At 58.6% G+C, this 22542-nt stretch overlaps 1 protein-coding gene across 1 annotated transcript in view; it reads left to right on the forward strand.

Annotated features, from left to right (window-relative positions):
- The first annotated feature begins 4499 nt into the window (after positions 1-4499).
- Positions 4500-22542, forward strand: part of CLPB (ClpB family mitochondrial disaggregase) — a 107191-nt gene continuing 89148 nt past the window's right edge. The window contains exons 1-2 of the mRNA XM_063328036.1: positions 4500-5547; positions 9569-9620. Of these exons, the coding sequence (XP_063184106.1) occupies positions 4581-5547; positions 9569-9620 (1019 nt within the window). The 5' untranslated portion in view covers positions 4500-4580. The remainder of the gene's footprint in view (positions 5548-9568; positions 9621-22542) is intronic.

A 22542-nucleotide genomic window follows, 5' to 3' on the forward strand; every position in this document is an offset into this window, starting at 1 on the left:
TGGGGGGACAGGGGAGCTGGGCTGGGGGAGGTGGGGGAACTGGGGAGAGGGGGCTGAGGGAACTGGGGAAGCTGGGCTGTGGGGGCTGGGGGCACCGAGGGGCTGGGCAAACTGGCCTGCGGAGCTGGGGGCACTGGGGAGCTGGGCTGGGGGAACTGGGAGAACTGGGCTGGGGAAGCTGGACTGTGGGGGCTGGAGGAACTGGGCTGGGGGAGATGGGTTGAGGGAGTCATGGAGGCTGGGGAACTGGGGGAGCTGGACTGGCAAACTGGGGGAGCCGGGCTGGGGAACTGGGGGAACTGGGGAAACCGGGCTGCCTGCACCACTGCAGCTCCCACGACGTGACTCACAAACCAGCTGAAACTGGGCACTGGGGGCAGAAATGCCGATTTCTGGCTCTCCCAGTGCCGGGCGGTGGGGCCCAGTGTGTGTGTGTGTCTCCAGGGCCACCTCATCTCTGTGTCCCCCCCCCCCGTCCACCCCCATCCCCCCCTGTCACCCCACTCGGGCCCCACCAGCCTTACCCCTGCCCTTCCCTCCCGCAGCTCCCCACGGGCGCTAATTAGCAGAGCGCAAAGCGTAATTACCCGTGCAAATGTGCCCCTGCTGCCAGGCCGCGGGGGGGGGGTGTTGTGTGGCGGGGGGGGGGTGGGGAGCAGAGCAGTCTATATTTATCAGTGTGTATGTGATGGGTGGGGTAGAGAAGCGCTGAGCAATGGGGTTCCTGCGTAGGCTGCGCTCACCATCCGCCTCCCACCATCTCCACGGCTCGGCATGGATTGGCACGGCTCGGCATGGCATGGCTGAGCATGGCACAGCACGGCTTGGCATGGCTCAGCATGGCACGGCTTGGCACGGCATGGCATGGCTTGGCATGGCTCAGCATGGCATGACTCGGCATGCCTTGGCATGGATTGGCACAGCTCAGCATGGCGTGGCTTGGCATGGCACAGCTCAGCGCAGCTTGGCACGGCTCGGCATGGATTTGCTTGGCTTGGCATCGCTTGGCACAGCTTGGCATGGATTGGCACGGCTCAGCATGGCATGGCTTGGCATAGCTCAGCTTGGCATGGCATGACACGGCTCAGCATGCTCAGTACGGCTTAGCATGGCTTGGCACAGCACGGCTTGGCATGGCTCATCATGGCTCGGCACGGCACAGCTTGGCATGGCTTGGCACTGCTTGGCATGGCTTGGCATGGCTGGGCTTGGCTTGGTATGGCACAGCTCGGCATGGCATGGTTTGGCATGGCTCAGCATGGCATGGCTTGGCATGGTTTGGCATAGCTCAGCTTGGCTTGGCGTGGCTTGGTATGGCACAGCTTGGCACGGCTCAGCACAGCTCAGCATGGCCTAGCATGGCTTGGCATGGCTCAGCATAGCTTGGCATGGCTTGGCATGGCTTGGCACGGCTTGGCATGGCTTGGCATTGCTTGGCACAGCTCAGCTTGGCATGGCATGGCACAGCTTGGCATGGCTCATCATGGCTTGGCGCGGCTGGGCTTGGCTTGGCACAGCTCAGCATGACACAGCTCGGCATAGCTTGGCATGGCTCAGCACAGCCTGGCACGGATTGGCACAGCTTGGCGTCCTTGGCATGGCATGGCATGGCATAGCTCAGCATGGCTCGGTATGGGTCAGCGTGGCTCGACATGGCTCGCCAGAGCACGATATGTCTCAACATGGCTTGGCACAGCTTGGCACAGCTTGGCACAGCTCGGCACGGGTCGGTGCTTCCCCATGGTGCCAGCAGCGCCCAGCCGTAGCCCCCCATTCCCTTCTCCTTCCCCAGCGGCTGGGGGGCAGGAGCCGGGTGTTTGAGCACGGAGGGAACAGCCCCCCCCGCCCTGGGTCAACGAACCGCTATATAAAACAGCCCCTTCTTCTCAATGACCGCCCCCCCCCCCCTTTTTTTTTTTTTTTTAAATCAGCTCGTATTTTCCGTGCTAAAACGCCATTCACAAACCGGCACCGAGCATCCCCCCCCCGCCCCATCCCCGGCACATGCGCTCGCACACCTGCAGGCACACAGGCAACGTGCACACACACGCACTGGGGCATGCACACGCACTCGCGGGCACGTATGTGCATGCACCCACGTGATCCACACGCGTGCACACGCGGGGGCGCTCCCGCATACGTGCCCGCGCACATGCGCACACGTGCAGTCACACACGCAGGCACGCACGCCGCCACAGCCGTGCGTGCACACACGTGATTCACACGTGAACGTACACACAGGCGCCTTCGCATGTGCACGCACACAGATACGCGCGCACGCATGCACTCACGTGCACGCGCGTGGGCACAGGCACACGCGTGCACACACACACGCACTCACACACACGGGCATGCGCACACGCCCAGAGCCACGTACACACATGCACACACGTATACTCATACACACAGGCACGCACACATACTCACGGGCACGTATGTGCACTCGCACACACGCACACACACACGTGCATGGCGACAGGCACACACGCACACACGGGCGTGCACACGCACTCGGAGCCACGTACACGCGTGCACACACGTGTCCTCATGCACGCTGGCATGCACGCACACTCACAGGCAGGTGTTTGCATGCACACACGTGATGGACGTGCACGCACGCACGCGTGCACACGCACACACACGCGCTCATGCAACAGGCGCGTCCATGCAGGCACACGCAGGATTCATGCGTGTATGTGTGCACGTGGGCACTCACACGCACATGCGTGGCCACAGGCGCATGCAAACGCACGCACGCGTTCACACGCACGGGCACGCGCACGTGCCCAGCGCCACGTACATGCATGCGCATGATTGACACAGACGCGCGCACACACACGTGCACTCACACACACACGTGCACGTACGCACACGCATTTGTACACACAGGCACGCACGCGCACTCAGAGCCACATACACACACGCACACACGTGTACCCGCACACGCAGGCATGCACACGCACTCACGGGCATGTACACGCACACGTGCGGTTCGCACACGCGCGTGCACGCACACAGGGGCACTCACACACACATGCAGGCAGACAGATGTGCACACGCACACACGTGCGTCCATACAGGGGCATGCACGCCCACGCGGAGCCACATACACGCACGCACACGCATGTGCTCATACACGCAGGCACGCGCACACACTCACAGGCGTGCGCATGCATGCACACGCACGATTCACACGCCTGCATGCACACACGTGTTCACTCACACACACACGCGCGTGGCCACAGGCACCTGCACGCACACTCAGAGCCGCATACGTGCATGCACACACGCGCTTCGCACGCACGCGATTCGCACGCACGCACACACACATGCGTGGCCACAGGCACATGCACACACAGAGGCATTCACACACACGGGCGTGCACACACACTCAGGCACGTACATGCGTGCACACGCGTGTAGTCATGCACACACGTGTAGTCATACACACACGTGTATGCACATGCGCGCGCGTGCACTCATGCACACGGGCACGCACAAGGACTCAGAGCCACACGCATGCAGGCAGGCACGCGGGCACTCACACACACGTGCGTGGGCACAGGCACATGCACACACACGCACTCACGCACACGGGCATGCACACGCACTCGGAGCCACGTACACGCACGCACACGCAGGCACTCACACACACGGGCGGGCACACGCGCTCACGGGCACGTATGTGCGTGCACACACGTGGTTCACGCACGCGCCTGCACGCCCAGGGGCACGCGCACACACACAGGCCTGCGCACAGACGTGCGCCTGCACACGCGTGCAGTCCCACACACACGCGGAGCCACATACGTGCCCGCACACACGTGTGTGCGCACATGTACTCATACACGCGGGCACGCAGACCCACGGGCACGTGCATGCACGCACCCGTGACTGACACACACGTGCGTGGCCACAGGCGCACGCGCACACACAGGCCTGCACGCACACTCGGAGCCACAGACACGCCCGCACACACGTGTACTCATGCACACAGGCACGCACATGCACTCACGCACACCTGCGCGCACACACACACGCATGCACGCCGACGGGCACGCGCACACGCAGGCGCGCGCACGCACGGGGAGGCACAGGCGCAGGCGGAGGCGCGCTCGCACGCGGGCACACGCCGACGCACGTACGCACGCGTGTGATCGCATGTGCGCAAGTGCACGCCTGTGTGCGCGTGTGCGTGCCCGCGGGTGCGCGTGTGCCTGCACGTGTGTGTGTGCGCACGCACGTATGGGCACACGCCTGTGCCCTGGCTTTTAGCCCGCGCCGGGTCTCGAACCCGCGCTCCTCCTTACTACACTCCCCCCCCCCCCCCCCCGCCAGAACCCCTTGCCGGGACGGGAGCCGGCGCCTCTTCCCGGCATGCCCCGGGCGGGCCGCGGCGCTCCCTGGGGGCTGTAGTCCGTGGCGGCCTCGGTGGCGGAAGGGCGGGCGCGGCGGGGACTACAACTCCCATCGTGCCTTGCGCCGCGGCCGGCGGCCGCCATCTTGGTTCGCCGGTGTCAGCGGCGTGTGTGGGGGGGGGAAGGAGGTGCCGGCGGCGGAGCCCGGCGAGCGAGGGGACGATGCTGGCCTCCCTGGCCTCCCGCCCGCCGCCGCCGGGGCTGGCGCGGCTCCTCCGCACTCGGCCGTGGCTGTCGCCGTCGCGGGCGGCCTACGGGGCTCCGGTGGCGGCTGAGGGGCTCCGGACCGCCGGGCCGCGGCTGCTGCCGGCTTCGGCCGCCAGGGGGCGCCGCGAGCCCGCGCCGACCGCGAGGCTGACAGGGCGGGGGGCGAGGGGGGTGACCCCGGTAACGGGGCCGGGATCGAGGGTGGGACCCCCGGTAACGGGGCCGGGGGGATCCCCCCTAGCAGTGGGCCCGGACCCCCGAGGCTTCCCCCTAGCGATGGGGCCGGGCCCGGGCGGGTCCCCCTCAGCGATGGGGCTGGACCCCCGAGGCTCCGCGCTAGCGATGGGGCTGGCCCGGGGGGGCTTCCTCATAGATATGGGGCTAGGCCCCAGGGCTCCCCCTCTGCCAGTGGAGCCGGGCCCCGGGAGTCCCCCACTAGCAACGGGGGGTTCGCCCCTAGCAGTGGGTCCAGACCCCCACGACCCCCGCCTAGCAATGGGGCTGGCCCGGGAGGGCTCCCCCCTAGCAATGGGGCCGTACCACAGGGGCTCCCCCCTAGCTGTGGGGCTAGACCCCCAAGGCCCCCCTCTAGCAATGGGGCCAGCCCTCGGGGGTTCCCCCATAGATATGGGGCCAGGCCCAAAGGGGACCCCCCTGGCAGATGGTTCCAGGCTGCAGGTCCCAGGCCTGTCCCCACTGCGGCCCCCCCAGCCACCCACCACTGGCCTGGCTGGCACAAGCTGCCCCGTGCTGGGGCTGTCCCGTGGAGAGCCGTCACCCATGGGTGCCGAGCGGGGCTGTCGTCGCGGAGGAGACCCCGGCAGGCGTCAGAGCGGAGCCGGGAGCTGCCCCCCGGGAGCAGCGGTGCCTGCCCTCCTCGCCGCCGTGGCCTACTGCTACATCAGGGACCACCTCTCCAAGGGTGACTATCGCCGCTCGGCCAGCCCTGGGGCGCGGGGGTGGGGCTCGGTGGGGAGCAGGGGAGTGTGTGCCCCCTGGGGAGGGGGGTGTGGGGGTCCCTGATCGGGAACTGGCCTGGGAAGCCATTTGGGGAAAGGGTTATACTTTTACCCTCACCAAGTGGTGTGGTGGTCCGTGGTGGACACCCAAACTCTTCTGTAGAGTGAAGATAAGGATCCTGGCATTTGCTGCTAAGATAAAATTGTCAGCAGCACCCCAGTTCCTCTGGGGAGGGTTTGTGCTGGGAGAGGAGCTCCTGGTGGGTGAGGAGTTTGTGTTCACAAACTTGACCATAGGAAGTTCCATCTCATCATGAGGAGGAACTTCTTTCCTGTGAGGGTGGCAGAGCCCTGGCACAGGCTGCCCAGAGAGGTGGTGGAGTCTCCGTCTCTGGAGACATTCCAAACCCACCTGGACGCGTTCCTGTGCCACCTGCTCCGGGTGACCCTGCTCTGGCAGGGGGTTGGACTGGATGGTCTCCAGAGGTCCCTTCCCACCCCTGCCATTCTGTGATTCTGTGAGTCCGGCTGAGGAGGATGGAGCCCTCAGGGTGATGTTCTCCCCAGGGCCAGCTCTCCCCACTTTGACCGTAGGATATTTTGGGCAAGCAGAGAGGTTTGGGAGTTGGGACGGGCCCAGTGTGCCCTTGTGGCCAAGAAGGCCAATGGTCTCCTGGGGGGCATCAAGAAGAGTGTGGCCAGCAGGCGGAGGGAGGTCATCCTCCCCCTCTGCTCTGCCCTGGGGAGGCCACAGCTGGAGCACTGGGTCCAGTTCTGGGCTCCCCAGTTCCAGGACAGGGAACTGCTGGAGAGAGTCCAGCGGAGGCTGTGAGAAGAGCAGCCTCCGCTGGAGAGAGCAGATCTGGAGAAGAGCAGACTGAGAGGGGATCTCATCAATGCTCAGCAAGAGCTAAAGGGTGGGGGGCAAGAGGATGGGGCCAGACTCTTCTCAGTGGTGCCTGGGGACGGGACAAGGGGCAACGGGCACAAATTGGAATGAAGAAAATAAGGAGAAGTTCATTTTGAGGGTGGCAGAGCCCTGGCGCAGGCTGCCCAGAGAGGTGGTCGAGTCTCCGTCTCTGGAGACATTCCAAACCCATCTCCAACCTGCTGTGGGTGACCCTGCTTTATCAGTGGGGTTGGACAAGATGACCTCCAAAGGTCCCTTCCAATCCCTACAATTCTGTGATTGTGTCATTCTCCCCAGGGCTGGCTCTCCCCGCTTCGACTGTAGGATATCTGGGGCAAGCAGAGGGGTCTGGGAGTTGGAAAGGGATCAAGCGACTCCCCTGATCAGCCCAAGATTTCTCACGGAGTGGTGTACGTCCCCCTCACCGTGGGAAGGAAGCAGTTGGGTAGCCACAAGCCCTTGTTGCCACAGCATTAGAAACGCTGACATGTGTGTGTCTGAGCTGACTGGGACAGTCCCCGTGATCTGTTGGGGCAAGTCGCGTGCTTTTTGGTTGATGTGCAACTGCAGGTTTGCGCCACAGCAGGTCCCGTTCTCAGCAGGGTGTTGTGTTTGGGGGTTCCCGGGGTGCAGTCCTACACTTGGGTTGTTGTCACCCCGCTTTCCTGCCGCAGGACAGGAGACGGAGTGGCCACGTTGGTGTTACTGGACAGGGTGGTGTTGGAGTGGAGATGTGTTTGCTGCTCTGCTGTGTGCCAGGCACGCGGGGTATCAACCTTCAGCCCCTCAGCTGGACGAGGTCGGGATCCAGGCTCGGTCCAAGCTGTGGAAAAGGAGATGGTGCGTGCTGGAGTGGACCTTTCCTGCTCACTGCTGTGCCTTCGCCATGAACCAGCCCTCGCTGCTCACGCGTTCGGGCTTGTTGGCCAAGAGCTGGTGTGACACAGGCCTGGGGCAGGGGGGCTGTGGCTTCAGAGCAGGACACTCACTCGGTGGTTACAGGCACACGTCAGAGCTCGGTTTCCTTGTGAGTGACGCACAGCCTGCTGTGCTGGGCTGCTGGGGCGGTTACCAGGAGGTTTCATCATCGTTAGGGCGAGTCATGTGTAATTATAGACCTTGGAGCCCCTTCCAGTCCCTCAAGGGGCTCCAGGAAAGCTGGGGAGGGACTCTGGATGAGGGAGAGGAGCCATGGGACGAGGGGGAAGGGGTTTCCACTGCAAGAGGGGAGACTGAGCTGAGATCTCGGGCAGAAATTCTTGGCTGTGAGGGCGGTGAGCCCCTGGCCCAGGTTGCCCAGAGAAGCTGTGGCTGCCCCATCCCTGGAGGGGTTCAAGGCCAGGTTGGCCGGGGCTTGGAGCAAGCTGGGCTGGTGGGAGGTGTCCCTGCCCAGGGCAGGGGGTGGCACTGGGTGGCCTTTAAGGTCCCTTCCCACCCAAACCATTCGGTGACTGGGAGGAGGACGCTGTGCTGGCCCTGAGTCCAGGCTGCGGTGGCTGAACGCTCACTAACTCCGACACCAGCGGTCATTTGGCCCCAGCTGCCTCGGGTTCACCCCCTGTCTCGGGCAGCGTGGCCCATGCTGCCAGTGTTCTGCTGCTGTTCTGGGGCCTGCGAGCAGCCATCATCCCCTTGGGGGGGACACAAAAACGATCTGCTGCTCCTCTCTGCCACGCTCTGCCTGGTGAATTGTCCTTGAGACAGCACAGTGCCCACGGATCTCAGCTTTCCTAGTAAGACCACAAGTGATTTGTGCTGCAAAGCTCTTCGTTTGGATGCAGCAAATGTCCGTCAGCCAAAATATGTCCCTGCAGCACGCTGGCTACCCTTCCTTTCGGGGCAGCGCAGGAAACGCTGAGGTTTGTGGTGCAATTTGAACCTTTGCAGAAAGCTGGCTGCTGGGGTGAGCCGTGATCACTGCCGCTTGTGGCTGCGTGTCAGTGCCCTGAGAGAGGGACCTTGGAGTAAGGGACAGGGACACAGGACACAGCCCTGGCTGCTGGGGATGCTCTCCGGGAAGCCAGGTTAAAGGCGTGAAGCAGAAGGCCGAGCCACGGGCACAAATGGCTCGGAGAAAGGAGGCACAAAATGTTGGGGAGAGAGCAGGAAGTGTTTGAAGGCTGGTAAGAATTAGGAAGAATTGTCCCCACATGCCCAAGTTGTCCCCAGACACCCCGGTAGAGCCTTGCTGGCTGCGCTGGTTTTGAAAACCTCCTGCCCCAGCAGAGCTGGGGTGCTGTCCTTCCCCTCTCTAGCCAGGAGGTGTCATTCTGACCCTGTGGTAGGAACTCACTGGCCTTGTGGTGGCGTGTCTGGAAACCTCTGGCCGAGGCTGTCACCGTCTGGGGTGACAGTGCCAGCTGCCTGTCATGCCTCCTGCACCCCAGACCTCGCCATTTGCCGGGTTTGCCTTGCAAACACAGGAGAAGTCGTTGTTTCTCCAGTTGTTGACACAGTTGGTTCCTTGCTGGCACCACTGCCAGCTCGTCCCCAGTCCCGGGTGCCCCAGCAGGACCTGTCCCCTCCTCTCCAGCCTTTTGCCGGTGGCACCTTGTGAGCCAGAGACTGTCACTTGTAAACAAAGGTAGTTTCCTGCAGAGGTGCATGATCTCTGGTGGGCTGGGAGAGACTGGTTTCCCAGGGAGGAGCAGTTCCCAACCCTGGCTGCATCTGTGGAGGTACTGCCCAGGGCTGCGACACGCGGGGAGCCGCCGTCTCAGCTGCCCGAACGCCTGCCTTTGGGCCGGGAGAGGCGAGGAAGGGACTTGTGCAGCCGGGCCGGGGACCCAGCTTGCACTGAACCCCCATTTCTCTGCCTGTGCCCGCGCTTTGAGAGCTGCCGTCGGTCCTGCCTTCCCCAGAACCCTTACAGGGGGGCTGTGGTAAGTCAGCAACAAAGGGATTTTGGAGAAACCTGCTCGCAGAAGTAGATCCTTCCTAACCTGTGGTGTTTGAGAAGAGCCGTAGGCACAGGCCCTGCCTTCTCTGCTGTGGTGGCCTGTGCCACCTCCGGGATGTTATGTGCGTGTTGTGTTTGGCTGCTAACTCGCTTTCTCTTCTTTCTCTGTTTTCAGAAGATGCTCTGCTGGAAGCTGCAAGGATCAACAACGTTTCGGAAGTCAACAGGTGAGCAGCTCGAGAGAGGTGTGAGAGGACAGTGCTGCCGAGGCGGGGGAAGGCAGGAAAGCTCTGTCAGCGCTTGGGGAAGGGTGGGCTCGTCCCCGTTATCCACACGTGTTCATGTTTGGGTTCGCATCCCAGGGCGCAGCTCCTGGGATGGAGCAGCAAGGCCTGGCTGCTCCCACACCCCCTGGGGTGCTCACGTCGCTGTCTCGGATCCAGAGTGGGTCGGAAGGGACAATGAGTGCAGTTACCTGTGAGTTGGAAGGCGGGTGGCAGATCCCTGTACTGGGAGAGGACAAAGAGCGTGGCCAGCAGGTGGAGGAAGGTCATCCTCTCCCTCTGCTCTGCCCTGGGGAGGCCACAGCTGGAGCACTGGGTCCAGTTCTGGGCTCCCCAGTTCCAGAAGGACAGGGAACTGCTGGAGAGAGTCCAGCGGAGGCTGCGGAGATGCGGAGGGGCTGGAGCATCTCTGTGCTGAGGAAAGGCTGAGAGCCCTGGGGCTGTTCAGCCTGGAGAAGAGCAGACCGAGAGGGGATCTCATCAATGCTCAGCAAGAGCTAAAGGGCGGGGGGCAAGAGGATGGGGCCAGACTCTTCTCAGTGGTGCCTGGGGACGGGACAAGGGGCAACGGGCACAAACTGGAACATGAGAAATTCCATCTCAGCATGAGGAGGAACTTCTTTCCTGTGAGGGTGGCAGAGCCCTGGCGCAGGCTGACCAGAGAGGTGGTGGAGTCTCCGTCTCTGGAGACATTCCAAACCCGCCTGGACATATTCCTGTGCGACCTGCTGGGGGTGACCCTGCTCTGGCAGGGGGTTGGACTGGAGGGTGTCCAGAGGTCCCTTCCCACCCCTGCCGGTCTGGGATTCTATGAAAGCATGAGGCCAGGCAGTGCAGTGTGGTGCGGATGAACACCTCCAGGCCAGAAGCTGCAGAGACTCATTTGTGTCCCACCAGGAGCACAGGAGTGAGCTCAGCTCTGCTTGACCCGTTGGGGTGACCAAGCACGTGCCCGTTGGGGACCGGGTCATCTCCAGAGCTGTCCCTGTGCTCCTGTCCCAGGGTCTTCAGCGCTCTTGTTGCTATTGGCCATGCTTTCTTCTGTCAGGGTTGTGCCGTGCCATCGTTCGGGAGCTGTATAGCGTCGTTAAATTCCCTGGGGTGTTAAAAACAAGCGTGTTTCTCGGGCCCAGCCTGTGAGCGGTCCCTGAGAGGTGCGTTTGCTCTCTGCCCACCCGGTCCTGCTGCGGCTGTCTCTCTGGGGAGGGACTTGGATTGGCTCGAGCGGTTAATGTGGTGCTGCGTTAACGAAATAGGGCTGCAGGCAGGCCAGCTCTGACCTCATCTGCAGCTGGTGCCAGGGACTTCACTGGAGCTGTGTGGGGGAAACAAGCCTCCTGAGAACGCAGGGTGAAGAGAAGCATATGAGGACCCAGCAAAGCTCAGCTGTCCTGCCCGGTCTCTCCCAGTAACCCACTGGTGGTGAGGTCTCCCAAGCGCTGCCTTCAACCAGTACGGAATTAAGATTTTTTTTTTTTTTTTTGGGTAGCCTGGCAGCTCGCACAGGATGGGAGCAGCCATTGCTGCTCTCCTGGGTTTCTCCCTGGCAGAGATCTCCTCCCATTGCAGGCATCCAGGGAGCTGCCGTCCCTCCGGCAGGGGAGGGGAGCCCTCCTGGCCCGGGGATGCTCCTTCCCATCCCAGGATCTTGAAGGAAGCAGCCTGGCCCTGCTGCACCCCGGGGCTGAGATCTGGCCTCGATCAAGAGCCAAAGAGGATATTGGTGTGCGGCTAATTGGCACATGTGTTCTGCTGCTTGTAATTGCAGGAAGCTGCTGCTTAGGGATGTCTGGGTGATTTGTGAGCCTGGTCAGGCAGAGGGATGCTCTGTGCCCCCCCTGATTGGGGAAGAGCTTTATCCCTTGCACGTCTGCGGCCTCTCCTTTTGTTTCCGTGTCTCTTTCCTTACGGTCCTTCTCCCTGGGGAGCTGCCAGAGCTCCCTGCCGAATTGTGCCTTCGCTGCCAGGCATGGGATGGTGAAAACTACTGATAGGTCGGAAAGTCCAGTGGAAAGGGTCCCTGCCAGTGGCAGGGGAGTGGAACTAGATGATTTTTAAAGTCCTTTCCAGCCCAAACCTTTCTCTGACTCTCTCCCTGCTGCAGGTGGCTTCAGTCTCTGCTTTACGTCCAGTCCGGGAACTCCACAGGGGCTGCAGAGCTGGAGGAGGAGGCACGGACAGGGTTGCATTAAGGGCCCTTGCTCTTGCTAGCTGCAAGGGGTAAAGCCCAAATTTCAGCCTTAGCAGGGCAGGAGCATGATATTCAGCTGAGCATGGTGAGCTGCACCCAGGAGAGGGCAGCGCCGTCCACCTGTTTGTCACTTGTCCCCCTCCCCGGACAGTGTTGTCCCCTGCCTGTTCTCCCCCCTGCTCCACACAGCTCACTGGTTAGGAGAGGGGAGGCTGGTGTGATAGAGGGCTGCGGGGATGCTGTGACGGCTGGAGCCCTCTGCTGGGAGGATGGGCTGAGAGAGTTGGGGGGGTTCAGCCTGGAGAAGAGAAGGCTCCGGGGAGACCTTGGAGCCCCTTCCAGTCCCTCAAGGGGCTCCAGGAAAGCTGGGGAGGGACTCTGGATGAGGGAGGGGAGCCATGGGACGAGGGGGAAGGGGTTTCCACTGCAAGAGGGGAGATTGAGCTGAGATCTCGGGCAGAAATTCTTGGCTGTGAGGGCGGTGAGCCCCTGGCCCAGGTTGCCCAGAGAAGCTGTGGCTGCCCCATCCCTGGAGGGGTTCAAGGCCAGGTTGGCCAGGGCTTGGAGCAAGCTGGGCTGGTGGGAGGTGTCCCTGCCCAGGGCAGGGGGTGGCACTGGGTGGCCTTTAAGGTGCCTTCCCACCCAAACCATTCTGTGATTCTATGACTTTTCTAATCCAGCTTTAGACTCATTTGTACTCTCTCCCACGGCCTAATGTCTTGGTCTAACAATTTAAAGGCAGTGAAAAGCCTCAAAGGGCTGAACTCCTGCGCACTGTTTCTCTCAGGCTTCGCAGAGCCATTCAAGACACGTGTTCTCCGCTGCTCCGCAGCCTGGCTCACGGGGCCGTGCCAGGAAAGCCGAGCAGAGATGTGGCGTCGCTCCTGTTGTGGAGCAGTTGCTGATGTCCTTCATTTCTCCAGCCTTTTGGCTCAAAGACTGTTAGAAGCAGCAGCCAGATGTTTATAATTCTCCTGACCATCTTCTCTGCTATGCGTTCTTTTCATCTGCTGCTGGGGACTTGTTCTGCCTTGCTGCGGGGACTGGCCTTTTTCAAGTGCCTTGTTCAGCGAACGGCTTTACGCAGGAAAACATCGTCACTGCACTGACTGGGAAATGCAGTCTTTCGGTCTGAAGTGTAGAAAATGGATGTGTGAGGTACAAAGAAGTTAAACCGTGAGTTAAATCATAGATGTGTTTAACTGCAGAGGGAAAACAGGAGGCAGTTTGGAGCACAAATGAAACTGAAGAGTTTTTAGGATAATTCTGCGTCCTTATCCCAACAGTCCTCCGTGCTCTCCTGGAAGAGTGTGACTCCCTTCATCACCCTAACGGCCACCTGTGGGATGATGGGGTCAGGGCTTTCCTCGTGGAAAGCTAGGGAGAATGAGAGCCCCCGCAGAGGATTTGAATGTCAGCAGGGATAACCGCTGGCTGGTTCCTAAAATGAATGATAGTCAAAGAACGGGAGGTGTAGAGGCTCCGGGCATGTGTGGCCATAATCTGCTGCCTGTTGAGGGATGATGGGGACCTGGTGCAATGAAGATTGAAGCAATTTTTCCCGTAGGAATTAAAGTAAGGAGAGGTTGTACGTGGGCACCTCGGAAATACACAGGGTACGTGATGTGGGAGGTGGAGGAGCAGGAGCAGCACCAGGATCACCAGCCGGAGAAGATGGTGGCTTTTTGGAGGCTGATTCGTCACAGCAGGTTGCCCTTCTGGAAGATCTCAGCCTCCCCATCTTGGACTGTAAATCTTCCAGTGTGAGTCTTCTCGCTGCCTCTTTCCGGGTATTTACGTCTCATCCTCATATTCCTCAAATTAGTTTCAGGTCAATCCCATCATTTGAGTAGGAAGGTCAGCAAATGGGGTGGTGGCGATGGTTAGAGGAGCACGACATCAAGCAGCTGCAGAGCTCCTGGACGCTGCACGGAGAAGCGACAGGCAGCAGGGTGCTGCTGTGAGTACAGGTAGAATTCTGTGAATTCTGTAATTCTGCTTCCATGCGTGTGAGGAAGTGGACGAGGCTCCTCGGATTACGCTGTTCTAAAGAGCTCACCTTTCACAAGGCTGCAGGCAAACGCGCTGCTTTGTTCCAGCCGTCAGGACGTGAATGGAGGTGGAAGATAAGTGATAGAGTTATGAAAAATTAAAAGCGTTTCGATTTTGGAAGCCAAGCTGTCCTCCGCCTGTCCAGATCTTCCATCTGGGAACCCAAAGAACCACAGGCACAGGGGAAAATCGGGCTGAAGGGACCGAAAGGAGGGTTTGTGTTGGGGATCCTTGGGCAAGGTCTGGCTGTGCCTCGGCTGGTCACAGTTGTCCCAAAGTTGGCCAACACTGGCATCACTCTGAGTTTGGGCTGGGACACTTCCATGTACAAGAAAGCCCTTGAGGTGCTGGAGCGTGTCCAGAGAAGGGCACCGGAGCTGGTGAGGGGTCTGGAGCACAAGTCTTGTGAGGAGCGGCTGAGGGAGCTGGGGGTGTTCAGCCTGGAGAAAAGGAGGCTGAGGGGAGACCTTCTCGCTCCCTGCAACTCCCTGAAAGGAGGGGGTAGCCAGGGGGGGTCGGTCTCTTCTCCCAAGGAACAGGCCATGGGACAAGAGGAAATGGCCTCAAGTTGCACCAGGGGAGGTTTAGATTAGGTATTAGGAAAAATTTCTTCCCCGAAAGGGTTGTCAGGCACTGGACCAGGCTGCCCAGGGCAGTGGTGGAGTCGCCATCCCTGGAGGGATTTAAAAGCCGGGCAGACGTGGTGCTGAGGGACATGGGGTAGTGGTGGGTTTGTCAGTGTTGGGTTGATGGTTGGACTCGATGATCTGAAAGGTCCCTTCCAACCCGGACAATGCTGTGGTTGTAAGCCAGCCGAGCTCCACTCACAGCCCCTGTAGGGAGCACGTTGCTCTGAAAGGCTCTCTCTGGGTCCCTCTTTGCTGTTGAACTGCTGAACAGGGCGAGTGATGAGACATAATGAGTGTTAGCGCAGCCCGTAACTAGATGTTTCTCAGTCCGGCTTGGAAAGACTAAGGTTATGAATACTGGAAATGAACGGCAGGCTTATGTTCAGGGAAATTTTGCATTTTTCCAAGCAGCAATGTTTTCCTTGGTTAAGGATGAAGAGGCCTTTCAGACAGACCCGGCAGCCCCAGATAACACACAGTTAGTGTTGCCGCACATCCGAAGGCTGGATCCAGCCCCAGAGCCACAGGCTCTCCCCGTCCCTCGGTCTCCTCTCAGCCCCCACACGGGTTTTCTCATCTTCACCCACTCGTTAAATGCAAGAAACCAGGCGAATTCATCGAGATCAAGGAACTCATTCACTTCTGGGACCCATTCCCTTTGGAGCGCGTGGCCAGGCAGCAATTCCCTTCAAGCCCTTCACGCTGTTAGCCAGTACAGAAGATAACACCTAATTAATGTGGATAGTTTAATTTCCCTCAGCCTCGGTTGTTCCACCCATGTGGAGGGAAAGCAAGAAGCAGAGCCATAAAGAATTACCGCCTCGGTCCCCCTTGTGTTTATATTCAGTATTAATATTGATTCTCTGTGTTCCAGCTTTGTTTCTTAATAAGCCGCCCACAGAAGTGCAGGCTTACGGCAGAGTTTCCTCGCCAGATAAATATGATGGAGCAGCGTTCTCGGCGGCGCTGTGCGACTGTGACTCATGGAAACACGGCGCGGATGTCGGACGGCTGTTCTCAGGCTCATTCATAACAGCGGGCAGCAGCCCAAATCTGCGTGTTAATGAGAGCTGGAGATGAGCAGGCACTCTCCTGCTCTGCGAGGGATCCAGCCAGACGTGGTGGTGGGGCAAGGAGCTCCGTGCCGGCTCCCGCAGCTGGCTCTGCCCTCTCCAGGCTGATTTTTTAGGTGGAGGGGTTGCAGAAAGAGCTAAATCAAGCTCGATCGCCCCAAACGGTGATCTTTCCTTTTTGGTCAAGCAGCCGAGCATTGCTCCTCTTGTCGTCTCTGACTCATCGCTGCGCTGCCTCCTCCCAGGCTGTGTCTGTCTCTTCTCCCTTGTTCTGTGAGCAAGAGCAAGAATTCCCTTCTGCAGCAAGGTGGGATTTCATAGAATCACAGAATGGTTTGGGTGGGAAGGGACCTTAAAGCTCACCCAGTACCACCCCCTGCCCTGGGCAGGGACACCTCCCACCAGCCCAGCTTGCTCCAAGCCCCGGCCAACCTGGCCTTGAACCCCTCCAGGGATGGGGCAGCCACAGCTTCTCTGGGCAACCTGGGCCAGGGGCTCACCACCCTCACAGCCAAGAATTTCTGCCTGAGATCTCACCTTTAGGGACTGGAAGGGGCTCTAAGGTCTCAGCCTGGGCTGGTTACACCCAATAAATGGTCCTGATCCTGATGGCAGGAACATCCTGCTCTGCCCAGTCTGGGAAAGGTGATCCCGACCCATTACCAGCCTTCCTGTCCCTGAAGGGGCTCTGGGGCCTCAGCACAGGAGAGACACGGAGCTGTTGGAGCGGGGCCAGAGGAGGCCCCGGAGATGATCCAAGGGCTGGAGCCCCTCTGCTGGGAGGACAGGCTGAGAGAGTTGGGGGGGTTCAGCCTGGAGAAGGCTCCGCGGAGACCTTGGAGCCCCTTCCAGTCCCTCAAGGGGCTCCAGGAAAGCTGGGGAGGGACTCTGGATGAGGGAGGGGAGCCATGGGACGAGGGGGAAGGGTTTTCCACTGCAAGAGGGGAGATTGAGCTGAGATCTCGGGCAGAAATTCTTGGCTGTGAGGGCGGTGAGCCCCTGGCCCAGGTTGCCCAGAGAAGCTGTGGCTGCCCCATCCCTGGAGGGGTTCAAGGCCAGGTTGGCTGGGGCTTGGAGCAAGCTGGGCTGGTGGGAGGTGTCCCTGCCCAGGGCAGGGGGTGGCACTGGGTGGCCTTTAAGGTCCCTTCCCACCCAAACCATTCTGTGATTCCATGATAAGACAAGGCTGCTCTGCTAGAAGGGTGGATGTGCTGGAAACCAAAGCTGCTCTTCTGAAAGAGTGCGAGCCCTTTCTGCTCTGGGGCACGTGTGACGTGGCAGGACCTGGCCAGTCCTCCCAGCTAGACCAGGGCAGTATTTGTCCTTGTCTTTCACAACTTTTATATCTTTTTATGTTCAAATGGTTAGGAGGAGCGGAGTTAAGCTGCCAGGGCCACAGCAGATACGTGGAGATGAGTCTGTGTCTTGGTAAAACCGTTTGTGCTCCTCTTGGACGCAGCATTTGTCTCCCTCTTGGTCCTCTCCAGTGCAGGGGCTTTGCTTGCGCGGCAGCAGCACCTTCCCCTCTCAAGGGTTCATTAAAGAATTCAGAAACTCCATGGGAAATCACAAACTAGGCCAAAAAAAAATCCTTCTGTAGTGACTCAGGTGTCGTTTACCAGCTTGGAACAGCACCCTCCTCAGTCCAGGGATGGATTTTTGAAAGTGCTGTGTCTGAAACGAGCCCAGATTGGAGCTGAACGTGCTTGGGAGCCTCCTGGAGCTCAGCCCCCGTGGTGGCTCTGTGCTCTCCGGACCCGGCAGCCCCATTTCTGCCCCCCTGGGGAACAAACGGGCAGTTCCAGTGTCCTTGTGCTGCCCACACCGCTGACCTGAGCCCCGGGCAGAAACCAGGCTGGGAAACCGTCGGACGATGGGGAGGAACCGTGTGGAGGGTGTGAGCCCTTCCAGGAGCTGCTACCCACCGGGGCATCTTCCTCTCTCGCAATTATCAGCTCTGGGAACGTCGGGGATGGGGCCTTACGCTCAAGGGTAGGGTAAATGTAGGGCTCATGTCAGCAGCTATCGAAGCGTGACCACCTCTAGCCACCAGCCAGACCTGCACCTTATCTTCTGTCCTAAACAGCAGTGAAACCTCTTCAGCTGCGGCAGCGAGCGAGGGCTGGCGACAGGATTGGGAGATTATTTATAATTACATTTATTTCCGTTGCTACGTGCCTTTTATTATGCCGTCTGTTCGCCCTCACCGGGCCTGTGTTTGTTAGTAGGTATCTGAGTTAATGGGCACCTGGGTTTTTTAGGATAAACAGATGTTTTTCCTTTAAACGTCCCCTTTAATCTTTTTTCCTGGCGCGCGGAGCGAGGTATACGGTACTTGGTTGCAGTGGAAGTTTTTGACTGGTTATTGAGTTTGATTTGGCACGTGGCCTCGGGGGCTCGGAGCGGATACGGCAACCCAGGTTCCTTCATGTCGGTTCTGAGATGTCAGAGGAGGTTTGTGCGGGCTGTGCTTTATAGCTCAGAAACGGGAGGGGACACCCTTTTCCAGGCAGCGCCGGCAGAGCGGAGCAGGTTCCCCAAACGGGGCGGCAGGGAATGGGGAGGAAAAGACGGGGAATAAAGCAGTGATTTCTGTCGCTGCTCCATTTCTCACTGGTTTCGCAGCAGCGTTTTGCTTTAACGCTTCCTCCGTGGTGACCTTCTTTCGTGCTGCTTCTTGTGTTTTGTCCTCCTGCTGGTGTTTGCACACTGAGTCATAAGACAAAACTCTCTGCCGTCGGCGGCCGGCCAGCCGCAGGAGACAGAACATCCCATGCCTCTTTCCAAAACAGCTTTAAACCCTCGGCTCTGCCCGAACCCCTCACTCTGGAAGCAGACGCCGACTCTTCTGGCGCGGCTGGATGCGCATGGTAGTTCTGTGCGCACGCAATACATCTGGTAACCATCACAGAGTTAATTCCGATTAACGGAGGTGTTTATCGCGAGTGCGGGACAGCTTCTGCGTGAGGGAGACGCTGAGCAGGTTGCCCAGAGAGGTGGGAGATGCCCCATCCCTGGAGGTGTCCAAGGCCCGGTTGGACGGGGCTCTGAGCAACCTGGTCTAGTTGAAGATGTCCCGGCTCATGGCAGGGGGTGGCACTGGATGGTCTTTAAGGTCCCTTCCCACCCAAACCCTTCTATGATTGTAAGATCAAAGGCTTTTCAGCAGCTCGCCGCGTTCTCCCGAGCGGGCAGATCCCTTCCCTGGCCTCTAACGGGGATTGTGCTTTCATGTTGGGAGATATTGTTGGGTTTGGATGTTTTTCTTCCCTCCCTCTTCTGCAAAGTGGAGGGCACGGCCGAGGGTGTCCCCCGCCCCGGCGGTTAAACAGTGACATATTGGGGCTGGGGTGGGGGAGATGTTGAAGTGGCCGAGAGAAACAGAAGCTATTGTTGTCGCAAAAGTTCAAGTTTCCAGCTTCCTCTTCCTCCAGCTGTCGGGAGGAGCGCTGGGCACGCTGCCGGCGCTGAGCACAAACTCAAACATGCCCTCTGGGCTCGGCTGGGAGCGCGGTGTCACCGAGGCAGTCACCCAGAACCCCACCGGAGGGGTGAATAGGAGGCACATCTGTCCGGGGGCGGCGGGGGGAGAAGCAACTCCTCGCCGCAGTCCGCTTTGGGCTCTTTTTCTCTCTTTTTCTCCCAAGCGCTGAAGCTTTGGGAGCTGTCATCTGGAGGTGAAATAGGACGGACGCACAAAGCCGGGCTCCTCCGGTAGATTCCAGCGCAAGCGGGGATGTTCTGCTGGCCGAGCCCTGAGTGCTCCGGAGCCATGGCTCCTTCCCAGAGGAATTCTTCAGTTCTGCACAGGGAACGCTGCCCTCGGAGCCGGGGGGTCTGCGGGGAGAAGGGTGGGACTCATCGCCACTCGCTGGCGGGCTCTAACTGTTAGAAACCTGCCAGGAAAATCTGTTCACATAAAATAATGGGGGGAAGCAGCTGAGCCTTCTGCCCTAAAACCCTAAAAAAAACAAACGAACCCAAAGTGTTTCCGAAATCCTTAAAACTTTATTTCTGTTTTTTACACAGAAAGGGTTGTCAAGCATTGGAAGAGGCTGCCCAGGGCAGTGGTGGAGTCGCCATCCCTGGAGGGATTTAAAAGCCGGGCAGACGTGGTGCTGAGGGACATGGGGTAGTGGTGGGTTTGTCAGTGTTGGGTTGATGGTTGGACTCGATGATCTGAAAGGTCCCTTCCGACCTGGACAATTCTATGATTCTAGGAATAGTCTGGAGAAGCGGCTGAGCTTTCTGCCCTAAAACCCTAAAAAAAAACCCCCAAGGATTCCAAAATCCTTAAAATTTCCTTTCTATTTTTTACACTGAGAGAGTTATCAAGCGTTGGAACAGGCTGCCCAGGGCAGTGGTGGAGTCGCCATCCCTGGAGGGATTTAAAAGATGGGTAGATGTGGTGCTTAGAAATATGGTTTAGTGGTGGGTTTTGTCAGTGTTGGGTCAATGGTTGGACTCAATGATCTAAAAGCTCCCTTTCAACCTCGACAATTATGGATTCTAGGAATAGTCTGGAGAAGCGGCCAAGCTTTCTGTCCTAAAACCCTAAAAAAAACCCCCAAGGATTCCAAAATCCTTAAAATTTCTTTTCTATTTTTCACACCGAAAGGGTTGTCAAGCATTGGAAGAGGCTGCCCAGGGCAGTGGTGGAGTCGCCATCCCTGGAGGGATTTACAAGCCCGGCAGATGTGGTGCTGAGGGACATGGGTTAGTGGTGGGTTTGTCAATGTTGGGTTGATGGTTGGACTTGATGATCTGAAAGGTCCCTTCCAACCTCAACAATTCTGTGATTCTATGAAAACACACCCACACCCCCAAACAGAAGAAGCCCCCGCTCTTCCTCAGGGCTCTCCTGACTGGGTCTGGGTGGCACCGCTGCAGCCCAGCACCAGTTCGTCTCTCGAGAAACACGGAAACTGGTGCTAATAGAGCTATAGACGCACGAGAAACTCCTTGGGAGGTAGGAGCGCGTGTCCTGGATCTTCTTTGGTTAAAACGTGGATAAACATCCTAAACATTGATCAGAGGATTTTATTTAATTAAAAACAACAAAAAAAAAGTACTCCCTGCTGGTAAATACATTTGGCTGTCTGGGATCCGAGCAGTGGTCGTCGCTTTATCGATTGGCATATCATTAAATCAGGCAGGGAAAAAATTAATGATGGGCTGGAAGACCCTGAACATAAAGTTCAGTTGTCTAGAAAATCTGTTAAGTTGCTGAGCATCTTGCGATGATTTAAAAAAAAAAAAAAAAAAAAAAAAAAGACAAAAAACCCAACAAAACCCCAGCTCCTAAATGAAATGTCAATGCGTATTATGGTAGATGATGCGATGCTAGTAATTCTCTCACCGGGCTGGGGCATGTGGCCTTCCAGATGCTTGCGATTATCTGGATTCCTGAATGGAAAACTACTTGATGAATTCTAATATCCGAGCTCCGAGCCTGTAATCGAATCCCGCAGCAGAGGCTCCGGCCTCCTTCCTGCTGGATGCACTATGTTATAACAGGTTTGGCTGCCGGGCTGGGGTCCGATTTCATTATTTTTTTAATCTAAGAATGAAGATAATTCATTGTTCAACGTACATGGTTGAACAATGTACGTCTTCCAGTACATCTACGGAGAAAAAAAGCCTTCCGGTGAGTTAAAGTGTCGTTTTTATTGGCTCCAAAGTGCTTTAAGTGAAGGTTGCCGTCCCGTCCTGTCTCGGACGAGGAGGTGCTTGAGTGTCGAGCTGCGGTTCCCGTTCGTGGGAAAACAAATGTTAAAATTCACAACACGTGGAATTAAGTCCAAGCTTTTGCAGGAGCGGCGGGTGGAAGGCGACCAGGACGCTCTGTTCGCACTTTTCCCGTTAAATCAAGTGCAAACGCGACTGATACTTTGTGAATGACATTAATTACCCCCTGTTAAAGATGTAGGTGTTGGGCTGTGAGGTTTTAGCCATCGGGAATGAAGGAGTTCGGCTGCTTATTCCCTGCTTAGCCAATGCTTTGGCTTCTTGGGAGGCTTCCCCTGCCTCTCCGGGCTTCCCTGCCAGCCTCCCTCCCCGCTGCAGCAAAAATTTTCCTTTAATTTGCTGGATTTTAGGTGGCTTTTAGCCTGTCACATTGACACGCTGTAGAACAGGGCGGAGGTGCAGTGACTGCCTTCAAAGCACTTTCGAATGGCCGTGTAAATAACGTGAAATTCAGAAATAACTCGTAGGCATCTCCCCACACCGCTGGAAGCGAAGCGTGGACGGTGACGGGGCGTCGTGACGGCCGAGGAAGCGTTTTTCCAAGCGCCGGGGGTGGGTCGGGGCCGGGGGGACGGGAAGGTCTCAGGGTAGGTTTGTGCCGTCTCTGAGGGAGCTGGGCTGGAGCTGGTCCCTGCGGTGGCAGTACGTGAAGCGAGGCGGGGAGGGTGTGTGTTTCACCTGGAAGAGCATTTTCCGTGCCCGGGCGGGCTGTGACGCACATGGTGGCACAGATGGAGCCGCGGTGTGGATTTCTCCTGCCGGCAGCATCCCTCCAGGCCAGCGCAGGCAAGCGCTGTGACCAGCGGTGGCCCTGGATCTGCGTCAGACGTGCTGATCTCTGCTGGGAGTGCAAACCCCCTCCCTGCGCGTCGCTGCCGCGGGAGCTGATCCCTGCAGATAGCAATCTGTCACCTCTCCATCCGGGCTCGTCCTGCGTTACGGGGACAAGCGAGCTCTGTGGCTGCTCATGGATATTTCCCCTTTAACAATCTGCTGGGCGGGAGTGCTCTTCATGCGGCAGAGCTGACAGCACGCTCGGATTGTTTGCGTTCGGTGGTTTGGTGCTGGAAGAGGGAGAAAGCGTAAGGATTTACGCTGGGAGAGTTGGGGGTTTCCAGCCTGAAGAAGAGAAGGCTCCAGGGAGACCTTGGAGCCACTTCCAGTCCCTCAAG

The sequence above is a fragment of the Chroicocephalus ridibundus genome, chromosome 1 (assembly GCF_963924245.1).
Source record: "Chroicocephalus ridibundus chromosome 1, bChrRid1.1, whole genome shotgun sequence".
Lineage (NCBI taxonomy): Eukaryota > Metazoa > Chordata > Aves > Charadriiformes > Laridae > Chroicocephalus > Chroicocephalus ridibundus.